Genomic DNA, 17,757 nt, shown 5'->3' on the forward strand with positions numbered 1-17,757 from the left:
CTTCCAGATGTGCCTTTTCTGGGGTGGCTGGGGGCAGATGTTTTTAGCCACGGGGGGGCCAATAACCATGGACCCTCTCCTGGCTATTAATATCTGCCCTCAGTCACTGGCTTTACCGCTCTGGCGGAGAAAATTGCGCGGGAGCCCACGCCAATTTTTTCCGCCATTTAACCCTTTATTTTAGCAGCTACAGCGCTGAAATTTTGCACATACACACTACTAACATTAGTAGTGTGGAATATGCAAAAAAAAGGGGATATGAGATGGTTTACTGTATGTAAACCATGTCTCATATCCTGTCGGGTTTGTGCAGGAGAAATGAAAAGCCGGCAATTGAATTACCGGCTGTTCACAGATATCGCGCAGAATGAAATCTAAATACAGAATATATATATATGTGTCTCAATGACATATATATATATATATATACTGTATATATGTTTTAATGAACATTTGAGCACATAAATCCATTAGATGTCGGTTTTGCAAGCCTGCGCGAAAATCTCGCAGTACGGATGCCATACGGATTACATACGGAGGATGCCATGCGCAAAATACGCTGACACACCCTGCCTACGGATCACTATTTTGGGAACATTTCACCGTATTTCGGCCGTATTACGGCCGTAAAATACGGACCGTATTGTCTTACGCCGAGTGTGACGCCGGCCTTAATTTGATATAATCATTTGTTGCAATCATGTAATATTCCTCATGATCATGTATACTCATCATAATCATATGTAATGTGTTTTTCATCAATTATTCATTGTCTATTATTGTGTACTCGTTATTTATTATTTGTATTCATAGATTATATATATATATATATATATATATATATATATATATATATAGTATAGACCAAAAGTTTGGACACACTTTCTCATTTAAAGATTTTTCTGTATTTTCATGACTATGAAAATTGTACATTCACAATGAAGGCATCAAAACTATGAATTAACACATGTGGAGTTATATACTTAAAGGGACTCTGTCACCCCCTCCAGCCGTTATAAACTAAAAGAGCCACCTTGTGCAGCAGTAATGCTGCATTCTAACAAGGTGGCTCTTTTAGTTTGTGGTGCAGTTATAGCCAAAATAAAGCGTTTTATAATTTCGCCAAAATACCTCTCTTTAGCCCTGGAGGCAGGTCTTAACCCCCCTGCTGCACACGCCACACTGCAGTCACTCAAGGCTTCTTCGGCGCCGGGCGCCGCCCCCTCCGCGCTGTTTTCCACTCAAATCTGGCACCTGCGCTGTTTAGTACTGGCTGGGGCAGGCGCAGTGAGCTCTGGCCGTCTGACCTCACATGCAGTCTTGCAGACTGCGCCTGTGCGGCCAGTGCGGCCACCCAGCTTGTGAATCCCAGCCCCGCCCCGCACTGTGCATAATGCATAACACACTGCAGGGCTGGGATTCACAAGCTGGGTGGCCGCACAGGCGCAGTCTGCAAGACTGCATGTGAGGTCAGACGGCCAGAGCTCACTGCACCTGCCCCAGCCAGTACTAAACAGCAAAAACCACAACAGGAGGAAAAAACACCACAGAAAAACAGGCAAAGGTGCTTACCTGTCTAGGTCTCAAATCAAATGCACTCTCATGGTGCAGTGGGCCCAAGTAAAAGATGGCGACTACACAGGTGTGGTAATACCAAATGAGACAGTGAGCCTACAATCAGGGATTGGCCGCTTGGCACACCAGTGCAAATAAATAATCTGCAGCAGTGGTCACACAGAGTATGCACAGCAACTGGATCATAGCCTATTAGTAACGCCATGTGGCGGGCTGGCCAGTGCTAACTGTAATGCGTCCCGTGTGAACAGAAGCCACAACTTACAAAGCCATCAGGGCCCAACTGCACCTCAAAAGGTAAAAGTAAAAAAAGTGCACAAGAACATATCAAAAAATGTAAGGTATTAGTTAATATTATGGCCACAATACATAAGCTGGCAACCCACGTCACGGGTCCTCACGCTTGCCAGTCCTAGTCTAACAGCAAAAACCACAACAGGAGGGAAAAAAAAGGAGGAAAAAACCTCCACTATTCTAGAAAAAAACACCACAGAAAAACAGGCAAAGGTGCTAAACAGCGCAGGCGCCGGATTTGAGCGGAAAACAGCGCGGAGGGGGTGGCGCCCGGCGCCGAAGAAGATTTGAGTGACTGAAGTGTGGCGGTTGCAGCAGAGGGGTTAAGACCTGCCTCCAGGGCTAAAGAGAGGTATTTTGGTGAAATTATAAAACGCTTTATTTTGGCTATAACTGCACCACAAACTAAAAGAGCCACCTTGTTAGAATGTAGCATTACTGCTGCACAAGGTGGCTCTTTTAGTTTATAACGGCTGGAGGGGATGACAGAGTCCCTTCAACAAAAAAGTGTGAAACAACTGAAATTATGTCTTATATTCTAGGTTCTTCGAAGTAGCCACCTTTTGCTTTGATGACTGCTTTGCACACTCTTGGCATTCTCTTGATGAGCTTCAAGAGGTAGTCACCAGAAATGGTTTTCACTTCACAGGTGTGCCCTGTCAGGTTTAATAAGTGGGATTTCTTGCCTTATAAATGGGGTTGGGACCATCAGTTGTGTTGTGCAGAAGTCTGGTGGATACACAGCTGATAGTCCTACTGAATAGACTATTAGAATTTGTATTATGGCAAGAAAAAAGCAGCTAAGTAAAGAAAAACAAGTGGCCATCATTACTATAATACTATTAATAAAACTTTGAAAGTGTCCCCAAGTGCAGTGGCAAAAACCATCAAGCGCTACAAAGAAACTGGCTCACATGAGGACCTCCCCAGGAAAGGAAGACCTGGGAAGACATCTCTTCAACAACTGTTAAGAGGAGACTTTGTGCAGCAGGCCTTCATGGTAAAATAGCTGCTAGGAAACCACTGCTAAGGACAGGCAACAACCAGAAGAGACTTGTTTGGGCTAAAGAACACAAGGAATGGACATTAGACCAGTAGAAATCTGTGCTTTGGTCTCATGAGTCCAAATTTGAGATCTTTGGTTCCAACCACTGTGTTGTTGTGCGATGCAGGAAAGGTGAACGGATGGACTCTACATGCCTGGTTCCCACCATGAAGCATGGAGGAGGAGGTGTGATGGTGTGGGGGTGCTTTGCTGGTGACACTGTTGGGGATTTATTCAAAATTGAAGGCATACTGAACCAGCATGGCTACCACAGCATCTTGCAGCGGCATGCTGTTCCATCCGGTTTGCGTTTAGTTGGACAATCATTTATTTTTCAACAGGACAATGACCCCAACACATACCTCCAGGCTGTGTAAGGGCTATTTGACCAAGGAGAGTGATGGGGTGCTACGCCAGATAACCTGGCTTCCACAGTCACCAGACCTGAACCCAATCGACATGGTTTGGGGTGAGCTGGACCGCAGAATGAAGGCAAAAGGGCCAACAAGTGCTAAGCATCTCTGGGAACTCCTTCAAGATTGTTGGAAGACCATTCCCGGTGACTACCTCTTGAAGCTCATCAAGAGAATGCCAAGAGTGTGCAAAGCAGTCATCAAAGCAAAAGGTGGCTACTTTGAAGAACCCAGAATATAAGACATAATTTCAGTTGTTTCACACTTTTTTGTTAAGTATATAATTCCACATGTGTTAATTCATAGTTTTGATGCCTTCAGTGTGAATGTACAATTTTCATAGTCATGAAAATACAGAAAAATCTTTAAAAGAGAAGGTGTGTCCAAACGTTTGGTCTGTACTGTATATACATGTAACTTGTAGGCCATGATCAAAGTCTGAATAGGACTAAAATGTTTCCCCATCTGTATATATCCTAAATCAATTTGCTGATGAATATGTAAGGGGTTGTAAAGTCTATCATCTCTCGCTAACCCCTTAATAGATGTCCTGGTTGTATTTATTGCTGCTCTATGTATATACATTGAATGTCTGTGTAATATATATATATATAGATGTAATATCATTGTACTGGTAGGGTGAGTGTAGTACCCAAAGTTAGCCACAAGATTGGGTACATCATAGGTGTAGTTGTAGCGTTGTAGTTGTTAAATAGGAGGGGCACAGTGGATAAGGCAGGAAAGACTTCCTTGTAGATCTCAGTTGTGGCCAGGGCACCGATGCAGCTCACTTGAGCTAGCCAGCCCCAGGCAACACCGTGCCACTCAACGTTGAAGAAGTTTAAGGCCCAGCCATATAACATCCCTGGTCAGGACCTCATCAGAAGAAGCAACAGCATCAGAGCTAGCAGTGCAGTATTAGTGGGACTGCAGTTGCTAGAGAAGGCTAAGCAGTGCGGGTCGTCGCTCATCATGTGGCAGCTTATTGCGTGGGTTAACGCCCTCACAACAGGTTCGAAATGGCTGAGGGTGTCCCCAAATGGAGTAAGGCTGAGCAGAGATGATGCTGAGGGATCGAAAGGTACGGTCCGTCCCGGAAGCGAGCTTAGCGACAGAGAGAGGAGGACAGGGACAGAAGAGGAGTTGCACGTTGTAAAACCTGATATTGATGCTGGAAAAAATGTGAATATGTTGCATACAGAACCAAGTAAAGCTGTTGTTGTTAAAGTTGAGTTGGACTATGTCTCCCTTTGTGCTGTAGCGTCTACCAAGAACCTCCGATGGCCCAGAGTGGACCCTGATGGCGTGGAGACCCAGAACACAGGTATGCAGAAGGAAAGACATTAATATATTGTGAGGGGAGGCCAGGGTGTGATACAGGGTTTGCTCTCAACCATGACTACCGCCCTGGCCCACTCCAAACCCTTGGCGTAGTCCTGAGGATGCCGAAATCGTGCAGCGTGGGAATCCTGTGAGAGATGACATTGAAGTGACAAGAGAAGATGAGACTGGAAGTTTGAGACAAGTGACTTTTATCTCCGCTGTGTCGTCTAACACCTTGCAAGGGGAAGAAATTGCGAGGAGAGGAGAGACTGGCACTTCAAATGTGACTGACTAAACAGATTTGCCTGACACCTTGATTGAGACCAAGATGGCAGCCATGAAGATGGCGGAGTATGGCGCCAAAGAAGAAGACAACTACTGTGACTTCATCCTTTGTGGGAGTGACAGCACTGATGTGGCGTGAAGACCTGCCCGGAGAAGTCCCTGGTCTGGTCCCCCCCCCGGAGGGTGCGAAGAGAGCCATTAGCCCCACCATTTCCTAAAAAAAAAAAAAATCGCAAAGGAATGGGTGGAGTGGCAGGAGTTGCCCCCACCCTAGAACAGGTGAGGTCCAGAAGAACACCTTGGGTGCAGCTGCATGACGACATTATGGGAAACGGCGCCGGCAGCTATGCACCACTCCTGCGCACTGCATTATAGAGGAGTAGGCCGCATTGTGGAAATGGCGGCAGGAGGAGGAGCAGGCCCGACTCGGGAGACAGAGAAGCGATGCGGCTGGAGTGCACCCCGTACCTGAAACCAAAGGACCCAGGCGGCTGCCGGGGCCCGAACACTGTTCGGGAGAATCGGAGCGACAAGCCCAGCGGAGCAGGAACCTCCTCGGCGAGAGTCACGGGACACAGAGCTGAGACGTCCACAATGACTGGAATGACTTGGAGAGACGGAACCTATGTACCCGGATCCAGCGTTGCAGCGTCGACGAGGACCAGATTCAGCAACAGCCCCGGTGGAGCCTGAACCGGAAGAGACGAGCCGGAATCAACTGCGTCATCACTCCAACAAATATATCAAAATACATTTTTCTTCATTGGAATTATGAGTTCCTTGGTTCATCCTTTCTGTAGTCTACGGGTTTTTCTGTTTTCTTTTTTGAGCCGCCTATCACTAGCCGTTGAGTGCCTGCCATATTGCATCGCCTTATGCCAACAACTACTGCATCAACTTTTTGACAAGTAGGCGGAGCTTGGGGTGTGGCCAAGTGCTACTGACAAATTTATCACGATTTTAAAAAGGAAAAAAACAAAAACCAAGCATAGAATGCAACAAAGAAATGTACAAGTTCACTTCTTGCGGTGGAGCACGTCATATGAGAATTGTGCCAAATTCATTAACAGGCGCATGACTTTTAATGAATTTGGTCAATCTTACTCCAGTGCACACTTAAACACTTAGAAACCAATGTTTCAACATTTATGCCACATTTTAATTTTTATTGATCATGCATCAAATCCAAGACTGCAAACATTGAATTCATTTTGCATCAATTTTTACTAATGAAAATTTGATCGTTCAAAGATTCTTTTGATACTTGTGCCCCAACATGTCATGGCCTCTGCAGACAAGGCTGTGTATGCAGTACGTTCATATAGACCATCCCAGCCACTTTTATCAGGCCATATACCAGGATATATGAGTATTGTAAACTAGAATAGTAAATTCTTACACATATCATACATACCACTCCTAAGACGGCATACAGTGTGATGGAAATGTTAACTGACGTTGGGAAATTAGCATCTCCTGATGGACGGAAAGCCTTCTTTAAAAACACTTGCTGGAATGAATCATGGAAGGCTTCTGCAGTGCGATCAGCACAATGAAACAGACCCCCAACTTCAGTGCCTGGTAGACAACAAAAGGATTCCCCATAATTAAAGTTAGTATAGAAAGCAAAAACAAACTGTAAGACCTCATTCACACGTCAGTTTTTCACTTACAAGTGCTATCCATGTTATTTACGGATAACACACATACCCATGACAGTCTATGAGACTGTTGACATGTGAGATTTTTTCCCTCGGACAAAGGCCACATTCACATGTTCAGTATTTGGTCAGTATTTTACCTCAGTATCTGTAAGCCAAAATCTGGTGAGGAATAATCAGAAGAAAAGTACCGTATATACTCGAGTATAAGCTGAGATTTTCAGCCCATTTTTTTAGGCTGAAAGTGCCCCTCTCGGCTTATACTCGAGTCATTGTCCCAGGGGGTCGGTGGGGGAGGGGGAGTGGCGGATGTGACATTCTCACCTGCTCCTGGCGCGGTCCCTGCAAGTCCCTGGTTCTCCGGGCGCTGACAGCTTCTTCCAGCGTTGAGCGGTCACATGGTACCGCTCATTACAGTAATGAATATGGACCAGACTCCACTCCCATAGGGGTGGAGCCGCATATTCATTACTGTAATGAGCGGTAACGGGGCGTTTTTAAAAACCGGATCCGTCAAAAAACTGATAAAAAAAAACGCAAGAAACAGATGCAAACCAGATGGAACGGATCCAGTTTTACTCGGGATCCGGCTATCGGATCCGGCGGAAAACCGGATCCGTTCCATCAGGTTTTCACATTTTACACCGAATCCGACTCTGCGGCGCGACACCAGAATCGGCATGGCACCAAAAACCTGATGTGTGAAAGTAGCCTTACAAACCTCCTGTACATTGCAGTGATAGTTACAAACAGCACAGAGATGGCATCTGTGTGCTGACCGTGATTTTCACAGACCCATTGTCTTGTATGGGTAATTTTAATCTGTCGTGCTGATAAAAAACAGACATGTCTCTGATTTTCTTTGTGGAGACATGGTCTACAAAAAACACATGAACATGTGAACAGCCCCATAGATTATAATGAAAATCACAGATAGAACACATATGAAAAATGGATGTCTCAATGAGGCTTAAAGGGAACCTGTCACCCCCAAAATCGAAGGTGAGTTAAGCCCACCGGCATCAAGGGCTTATCTACAGCATTCTGTAATGCTGTAGATAAGCCCTCCGATGTATCCTGAAAGCTCAGTGTCAGGGCATCTGCCAGACATGCACAGTCACGGGAGACCGCAGTAGCAGGATGAAGCACAGGCTGAGGATTTGGAGTTTGAGGTGAATGCGGCAGCTTCCGTTCCCAGGGATGCATTGCGCGAAGGACCTGAGATGACATCGCGGTCACGCGACCGTTACGTCACAAAGGTCCTTCACGCAATGCATCCCTGGGAATGGAAGCAGCCGCATGCACCGCTAAGAGCCGGGAGAACTCAGGCGGCCGTCGGAAGGTAAGTATATCCATATTTTTAATTTTTATTCCTTTTTTTAACATGAATATGGATCCCAGGGCCTGAAGGAGAGTCTCCTCTCCTCCAGACCCTGGGAACCATCCTGGACCGCTCCCTGCACCATATGAGGCGACCTCAGAGCTCCGCACACGTCGTATAAGACGACTCCTGGTGTATAAGATGACCTCCGACTTATACGGCGAGTATATCCCAAACTCTATATTTTAAATGGAAAAGTTGGGGGTCGTCTTATACACCGAAAAATACGGTATATATATTTTCCATGCGTTGAAATCGGAGGTGTTTATATCACACGCTCACTGCGAGTTCTCCAATAACTGGCTTACTAATGGAAGCAGCCGCAGCTTCGTCCATCACTCGGTGGTCAATTACGTAATTGTTCTGATGATTAGAGGCTGCAGAGTTTTGTCTACCTGACAAACTTGTGACTTTGATGGGATCTGTGTGATCTGCCTGGTGCTACCTGTGACATATTAGTGGACGAGATGGGATCTGCGCAACCCCTTTGGCTGTCCTCCTTGACAGTCTGTTTAGTGGCCAGTGTGAACATGCTCCTACACGTTGCATGTATACCAACTTATACTCCATCTCATTTCTTCTGGCTTTTATTTATTACTTGTAGATCTCACTTTCTAGTCATATCACTGGTGCACAATAATTAATTATAGAGACCTATTTAAAAATATATGAATTTACAAAAATGTCAATTCTGCAGAATTTCCTTGTTCTTACACCTACTTAGAGCAGATAATAGAGCCCAGGTAATAAAGCAAACAGCTTAAGTTCACATACAGAAAACATTGAGGAACATTGAGGAAAACATTGAGTCATTTTATTACTCAAGCTTAATTTTATCTCACTGACCATCACCATTCTTCTCCACGCCCAAGCAATATGTTTTCCGATATCATCAGTTGATGAGTAACTGATATTTTGAATCATAAAAATCTATATGGCATTACATATTCATTAGGTGTCTGGAGTTTCATAGGAAAAGTCGGAAATATACAAATATTAAAAGCCAAACTATGCATTACATTGACATACTGAGCTTAAACGTGTTCCATCAGACAAAAGATATAATGAGGCTGAATGTAGATTTAAACAATAGAAAATGTAAAGGGAATCTGTCAGCAGGTTTTCGTGATGGAATCGAAGATCAGCATAATATGGGGCAAAAAACCCTAATTCCAGCGATGTACCGCTTTTACTGGCCTCTTTACTGCAGTTTTGATGAAAGTTTTCTCTGCTGTAGATATAGCAGTAGTCAGAATGCTGAGCTGTGTATAACTCTGCCCACACTGATTGGCAGCTTCTATTTCACTGTACATTGTCAACAAGCTGCCAATCAGTAGTAGAGGCAGGACTTCATAGGATAGCTGTACTGGTTTGCCACTCGACCTAATCCAGCAGTGATAATTTCCTACTGATAAAACTCTGATTGTATAGAAATTACAGAGCACAGCCCAATAAGTGACACATCCCTGGAATCAGGGTCTTCTCCCCTACATTATGCTGCACTCAGATTAAATAGCAAAAACCTGCTGAGCTATATCATTTAAATCGTGTCAAATAAAACTGAAATAATGTGTGTGAATTAATGATGGCTAAACCTGGGACCAAACAAACACCTCATGTGTATGATGGTATGATGGCCTCCCGACTCTTCCTTCGGCAGATTTAGCTGGCAAGAGGATCGGCAGCTAGATTTCAACAAACCTAATCATTTTCTTCTCAAGGGAGATATGACATTGCTAAAGGTGTCTAACTCTACTTTCCCTATTCAAACCACATGCACACATAGCTGTGCGGAGCACGCATGGTGAAAGCAGAAGGGATAGCTGTTGGCAGAACAATCATTCGGCTATTAACATAAGGCTACGTTCCCATGATCAGTATTTGGTGAGTTTTTGATGTTGCAGATTCTCTACACTATTTCTTCAACTATCATGTAAAATAGTTTACTTGAGTTTTTTTTATTGCGTTTTTGAGTGCATTTTTTTACACACGTTTTTATCTAGTTTTTGACTGGTTTTTCTCTCATTTTGGTGTGTCATGCTTTAAATAGAACTGCTTTGTTTTTGATTCCTCTTGGTATGTCGTTATAACAAAAGTTTATTGATACAGTCATATGATGTTTTTTAGTGTGTTTCAACAGCGGAAACACACTAAAAACACATACGGTATGAGCATTGTACCTTCAGCATCTAATACACGCTGTAAGAATATGTAAGACTCTTACTGAGTGTATTGGGGGACACTCGCTTTGCCGCGACATTCAGCACACGGGCACGGGTTTTTAAAACAAAACAGTCTATCTGGTTTATTAGGGTATCATAAACCACATCGTGAACAGTCCATTTACACACTGTACGAGGACATCACATCACGTTGCATATCCTCAGTCTGTAGCAACTAAACATGCTGGTCCTCTCCTGACCAGTTGCAGAGGGTTACCACACAGTTCATGGAACATAACAAGCACCATCAGACAATGATACCTTATGGGAGCTCCTGCTCCATCTGCTGACTCCTTGTCAGTCCGCTCTCCTGGGGAAACTGCCTAACGGGGTTCACCAACTTGCCTGGCCGGCACACAACAGTCAGTCCAGAGCCACCGAAGGCCGGTAGCTTCCCCAACGCCGATCATCCGGGTCCACAGTTTCTCAGGTGCTCCAAGAAGACTCCACTCGCAGGAGCTTCTAACACAGACTGTGCCAGACCATGATCACACTGTGTTCTTCAGAACGTCCATCCCACCTGGGACCGTTCAACACCGAGGCCGTGGCCTGTCTGGGTGCTATTCAGGACTCAGTCCAACACCACAGGCCACCAGGTCCAAGCCATGTGCTTTCCAGGAAGCCTCCTCCCAGGTCTTCCTACACGGGGCACACAGCCCAAGCACAGGCTTCCAGGACCTTACACTTGGACCATTCAGATCCAACACTGGAAACACACAGGAACCACACAGAAGACCATGTGACCCACACCCTGGTCAGGTTATGTACCTGTAACCACACCCACAGTAATGGATCACCTGGGCTGGTCACGTGATCCTGACATCACTGCAGGTCGATTCTCACGGCCTCAATACGACTCCGTGCACATACCGGGGAGACCATGCAGCGCCCCCTACCTGTTACAGGGGTCACTATATCACAACGCCTATGGGGAAAATCTGTACAGAAAACTCACCGTGCTTGCAAGAGAAATTCACATGCTGCGAATTTGAAACACGCACCGCAGGTCAGTTTACACTAAGTAAAAAAGGCACAGTGGGGATGAGATTTCTATAAATCCCAACCACTTCGGTGGACTTGTAAGATTATTATTATTAATAATAATAATAACAATAACAACTGTAAAATGGTATGTTTTTATCACAGCGAAAATACGCGGAGTCAAAAATTCACCAAAAACACATTGTGTGCACACAGCGTAAAAGTTTGTGGGCTAGATCGACACAATAGTAATATCTACAAACCTCATGTAAAACTGCTATACAGTTACAAATAATAGAATAATATTGTACAAAAATAAGTGTGCCGTATAATTACTCCAGCTATATTGCCAACAGAACAGAACAGGCCACATAAAACAAAATGTGTAATAGTGTCATAAAGGTTGCAAAACACTCTTCAACATTGAAATTGCAATACTAAAATAGGAAAAGTCATGTAATTATGGAAATTAGTGGATTTATAGACAAGTTAATGACATGCAAATTAGGAAAAAATGGTGACAACACTGAGCATGCTCTGGCTGGGGCCAGTGATATGGAGAAGGGTGGAGGTGGGGAAGATCAGGACCCAGAAGTAGGTACCTGGGTAACAGTCATAAGAATGGGGAAGGGGAAAAAATGTCAGGGAACCCATAGTGCAGCAAAGGCCAGACAGATGTTGGTGGTATGGAAATCTATAATTAGGCGGACAGACAGAGTCATCTGCTGCTGACACAGTGAATGCAGAACAGTGTGTTGTTGGCTGGGTGCTCGGGTTTGGCATATAGCGGATCAGATAAACAGATTGCTGGATGAGGCTAGAGAACCAATTACAAAATTAGATGGAGGTAAAAGGTCCTTAAAAAATATTACAGGGAACTAGGAGAAAAGCTGAAGTTCAGGACCACCAAGGTGGTGTTTTCAGAAATACCGCCGATGCCATGAGCGTCACTAGAAAGATAGCGGAACCTTAGGGAGATAAGTAAGTAGCTTAGAAATTGCTGCAGAAAAGGAAGGGTTTGGGTTCATGGAGAACTTGGTCAACGTCTCTGTCGGCTACCAGCTCTATGGTAGGGATGGGTTGCATCTGAAAGGGGAAGGTTCAGCTGTCCTGGGGAAAAAAAATGCAAATAGAGCAATAGAATGATTAGATAGAGTGAGACAGTATGGGTCAACAATGATTTAGGGGGTTGGGACATGCAAGGAATTAGGGAGGTGAGTAGGAGTTATAATTGTGCTTATCATATTAAATGTATGCTGGCAAATGTAGTCTTGCAAACAAAATTAATGAATTGGAAACTCTTATGTCAGTCACAAATTAGGATGTGGTGGGCATTACGGAAACTTGGCTAGATGAAAGCCATGACTGGATGACAAGAGTAGAGGGTTACACTACATTCGGAAAGGACAGGAAAGACAAAAAAGATGGAGGGGGTCTGTATTTTAATTAAATCCTGCTTAAGACCCTTGCTATAGGTAAATATAAGTAAAAGTACATGAGGATGGCAACAATGAAAAGCTGTTAATTGGAGTTTGCTACCAGCCTCCTAATATAGCTGAACAGGTAGAGGATGAAATGCTGCAGCAACTAATAATAGGATCCTTATTATGGGGGATTTTAGCTATCCAGATATTCAATGGGACATAAAGTCTTCTGATTGTGCTAAAAGCTCAAGTTCTTATCCACAGCTCAAGACAATTACCTCTCTCAGTTGGTAGATGAACCAACCAGAATAGATAATTTGATTGATATGGTCCTGTCAAATAGACCAGATACAATTTCAGATCTACAGGTCCGGGAGCACTTAGGATTCAGTGACCATCATATGGTAAATTTCAATGTAATATTCAATAAAACATTTCAAAGGGCCAATGCAAAAACCTGGAACTTTAGGAAAGCTGATTTTTTTTTTTTTAAAAAAAATAAGGGAATAGTTTAATCGTGTAGACTTGAACTGTGTCACGGTAACTGGGGATACCGAACATAAATGGGACATGTTTACGGATATACTACTAGAAACCTGTTGAAAACTTATGCCCTCTGGTAATAAAATGTCCAGGAATAAAAAGAAACCAGTATGGATAAATAAGACAGTACAAAGTTTAACAAGACAAAAACAAAGGGCTTTCAAAATCTTGAAGGCCGGGAATACAGATATAGCATTTCAGTAGTTTAATGAGAAATTTAAAAAAATAAATCAAGCTAGGAAAGTTATCTACAGAGTAACAAATCGCCAGCAACATTTAAATGAATCCCAAACAATTTCTAAATATATCAATGCCAAAAAGAAAAAAAAACCGGATGGCATCAGCCCCTTAAAAGATGAGAATGACAAGATAATTATAGAGGACAAAGAAAAGGCTGAGATATTAAAGGGGCACTTTTCATCCATGTTCACCAATGAACTGACTGTTCCAGGGATCATTCAACAAAGCAAAAATCAAAGTTCACTACTTGATACAACATGTTTAACAGAAGAAGTATTCCTGCGTCTGAGCAAATTAAATATTGACAAATCCCCTGGCCCAGATGACATTGATCCACTGATATTGAAGGAATTGAGCTCAGTAATTGACAGAAGGCTGTATCTCACCCATTAAATGGGAGTATACTCGAGACTACAGAACGGGAGAAGAATTTTTGTATTCTGGTTACAAGTAAGCTGAGCAGCAGTAAATGTCAAGCAGTGGCTTCAAAAACAAACAAGATTTTAGGGAGTATGAAAAGAAATATAAAATCCTGTGATCCCAATGCATTGATAACCATTTATAAATCACTGGTGAGGACACATCTAGAATATGGGGTCCAGTTTTTGGCTCCACATTTTAAAAAGGATACTCAGAAATTAGAGACAATTCAAAAGCGGGCAACTAAATTATTACAAGGGATGGAAGGCCTCTCATATGATGAGAGGTTGGAAAAGTTGGGCTTGCTTAGCTTAAATAAGGGATGTCTCATTGAAAAGCTCAGTTATATGTATGACTACATGTGTGGTCAATGCAAAGTAATGGAGCATTAATTATTCCTTCCAAAGAGCATACTAAAGACCACAGGCACTCATTATGGGTGGAAGAAAGGCGATTCCAGCAGCTAAATAGGAAAGAGTTCTTTACAGTTAGAGCAGCCAGACTGTGGAATGCCCAACCACAAGAGGTAGTAATGGCCGACACTAACAGCTTTTAAAAAAGGACTGGAAGATTTCCTCAATACAAATAACAATGTGGCATATAGATAATTTAATGACATAAAAAATATATTTGGTGGAGAAAGGTTGAACTTGATAGACCTATGTATTTTTTCAACCTATGTAACTATTTAATAACTATGAAACATCTTGATTTATTCAGTATTGGGTATGAGCGCCACACACAATAATAAATGTACTTACACACCTTGGCATGTTATCAATGAGATTATTAATGGTTGTCTCAAGAATGCTCTGCCACACTGGATGCAAATTATCTGCTGCTGGCAGCTGCCTTTGCAATTGCAGAACAATGATGTCCATCCCAGATGCTCTTGATGGGAGATAAGTCCAGAGATACTGTAGGCCATGGTAGCCTTTAGGCCACACAGGGAACTCAGTCGTACAAGCTACATGCAGCCTGGTGGTGTTGTGTTAAAAACGGCTTCTAGGGCACTTTGGATAAATTATTCCATAACCAAATCAATGTAACGCCAACCAGTTAGTGTACCTGGAATGAAGACTAGAGCGGTACGGCTACTGTACTTTATGCCACACCATACCATAATCTCTGTAGGAGATTATGTAATTTTGTCTTATTTTTGCTTTATTATTGTATTGTTAACGTTGTTACCTATGACTGTTGTGTTTGAAACTGTTAAACTGTAAAGCGCTGCTGAATATGTTGGCGCTATATAAATAAAGATTATTATTATTATTATTATTATTATTAATTTTATTCATTATCAACATGTAAAAAGAATTAAAACACAGGGCAAAAAAAATCCAAAAAGAGGGAAAAGACACAGCAAAATAGTATATACAGTAGATAAAGAGATCAGAGGACAATTTATGATGATAACCATAAAATATAAATATAATTGGCTCTGGCACTAAGGGGTTAAAGAGGACCTTTTGTTTGGGCATAGGTGGCCGACTTCTGCTCGGATTTTATTCCCGCTGCTCCACTTAAGTATTTTTTTTTTTTAATCTATGTTATTTCTCTTTTTATTTATTGCAGCCAATAAAGACCATATAACCTAGCGCTAGCAGAAAAAAAAGCAGAATGCTCAAGGAAGCAGAGGGAGTAAAATAAGAACACAAACTGGAAACTTCTCACCTGCTGACAAGTTCTCTTTGACTGCTCCGAATGTATTAGTAGACACTTGCAATAAATTTGGAGTAAATTACTGTACTCCATCAATCTTAGCAAATGTGGAATAATGTTTTAATTAAATGGTAGCCCAACAAGCTGTGTTCTCACGAATGCATCAAAACCCAAGACAACACGCAATGTAATGCTTTAACTTCTTCAAGGAGAAAAGGTCAATAAACAAGTGTCTAATAAAATATCATATAGTGACATTGAATGTGTCATACTGCAGAAAATAATGTAAATTTAGCAAGATGGGAAGAGACACAATCACCAAAATATATAATTTTATTAATTAATTTGAATAATACGACTACTGGAAATATATAATGGGATATTGGACCAAGTACAGTACATTCACCAGTAATCACTAAAATATAGGGGTAGCATTCATTGCTAGTGCACCATGCTCCTTCCGCTCAATCAGATGTCTAGCTTTTAATTCTAAAGGGATGACATCTTATGACATGAGTTGAAATGTTAGTCCTGCTCCGCTCATCCATACATCGAATGTTGAGAGATGCAAGTGACGTCAAGTCTATTGATGGTTGTCAGGATGCCTGCACGATAGGCATTTATCGTACTAAAATCAAATTTTAAAGGGAACCTGTCACCTGAATTTGGCGGGACCGGTTTTGGGTCATATGGGTGGGGTTTTTTGGGTGTTTGATTCACCCTTTCCTTACCCGCTGGCTGCATGCTGGCCGCAATATTGGATTGAAGTTCATTTTCTGTCCCAGCTCAATCCAGTGTTTTGTTGGATCATACTGGGACAGAAAATATGTTCGTCTGCACTAGCCCCAAGGCTGTGTACCTACAAGTTTTTGGTAAGTTTTTTGATGCTATCAATTTTCACTGCATCAAAAACGCAGTGTCTTTCAGTTCCAGCAAAGTGGATGGGATTTATAGAAATCTCATGCCCTCTGGACTTTTTTTTAACTCAGTGTAAACTGATCAGCGTTGCGTGTTTCAAATCAATTTCTATTGCAGATACGCTAAGTTTTATGTACATTTTTCCCATAAACTTGCATTAGATGTGGAAAATTTGCAGGTAAAACATGATTATGCATTTTTAGTGCAATTACGCCGTGTAAACGCAACAAAAACGCATGTAATCCACTGTACATGACTGTATTAATAAAGTTTTCTCGACATCAAATACCAGGAAGCACAAAAACAAAGCAGTAGTTTAAAATATGACATACCAACATGAGGTAAAAAAAAAATGCAGCGTTAAAAAAAACACAATAAATTCATTTAACAAAAACACTCAAAAGGGCAATTATAAAAATGCAAGTAACCTAATTTACTTAATGGGGGTAGAAATGTTGCAGAAAATCTGCAAGATAAAAAACTTACCAAAAGCTCAATGTGGGAACGTAGCCTAGTGACATACATCACCACTTTAATTGCGCTCACACCTTCATGCAAGGAAATACTTATTCAAATTTCAGAATTCCAGGTACTTGGGTTCCAGGCTAACAGCATCTTATTCTTAGTTCTGTAAGGGTATGTTTCCACGTTCAGGAAACGCTGCGTTTTTGACGCTGCGTTTTTCTGCTGCGTCAAAAACGCAGCGTCCAGATGTTACAGCATAGTGGATAGGATTTTATGAAATCCAGACTCCACTATGCGTTTAAAAACGCATGCGTTTTTGCCGCGAAAACGCATGCGTTGTGCGTTTTTTCAAAACGCTGCATGTTGCTACTATGAGCAAAACACGCAGGTACACCACAGGTGACATGCCAGTGACCTCAGGTGCAGTTTTGGTCAGGATTTTACTTGCATAAAATCCTGACCAAAGACTGATGCAATCCTGAACGTGGAGACATACCCTAAAAGTCTCACCTTGTACTAACAGGATCATAACTAAGGACATGAAGATTCCAGTTGTGGTTCCTTTTGTCTTAAGTTTTGATTTCTTCATGGATTCTAACTTCTGATCTTCTTAACAAGCCAGGTATTTCTATGTCGCCCCAGCAATTGGTCGTTTATAAACTATATGCATCTGATCAACAAGTCAATGTGACTTTTCTTACAGCAGAATATTTATTACACACGTGACGAACTAAAACACTGCATCACTTTCTATTTTCTGCCCATAGAAAAAAAAATTCAAATCTAGTAATGAGCTTACCTGACTCATTCATTCTGAAACCTATAATCCCAGGAGACGCGAAATAAAGTAGGAAAATCACATCATGAACGGTAAATGCAGACACCAAGGATTTAAAAGGTAA

General features: G+C 42.3%; 1 protein-coding gene across 1 annotated transcript in view; it reads right to left on the bottom strand.

The window, feature by feature from the left end:
* Window positions 1-6,621, bottom strand: part of LOC143803965 (5-hydroxytryptamine receptor 3A-like) — a 110,534-nt gene extending 103,913 nt beyond the window's left edge. The window contains exons 1-2 of the mRNA XM_077281715.1: window positions 6,609-6,621; window positions 6,350-6,513 (exon numbers count right to left, since the gene is read on the bottom strand). Of these exons, the coding sequence (XP_077137830.1) occupies window positions 6,350-6,513; window positions 6,609-6,621 (177 nt within the window). The remainder of the gene's footprint in view (window positions 1-6,349; window positions 6,514-6,608) is intronic.
* Window positions 6,622-17,757: the final 11,136 nt, after the last annotated feature.

Source organism: Ranitomeya variabilis, chromosome 2 (genome assembly GCF_051348905.1).
Source record: "Ranitomeya variabilis isolate aRanVar5 chromosome 2, aRanVar5.hap1, whole genome shotgun sequence".
Taxonomy (NCBI): Eukaryota; Metazoa; Chordata; class Amphibia; order Anura; family Dendrobatidae; genus Ranitomeya; species Ranitomeya variabilis.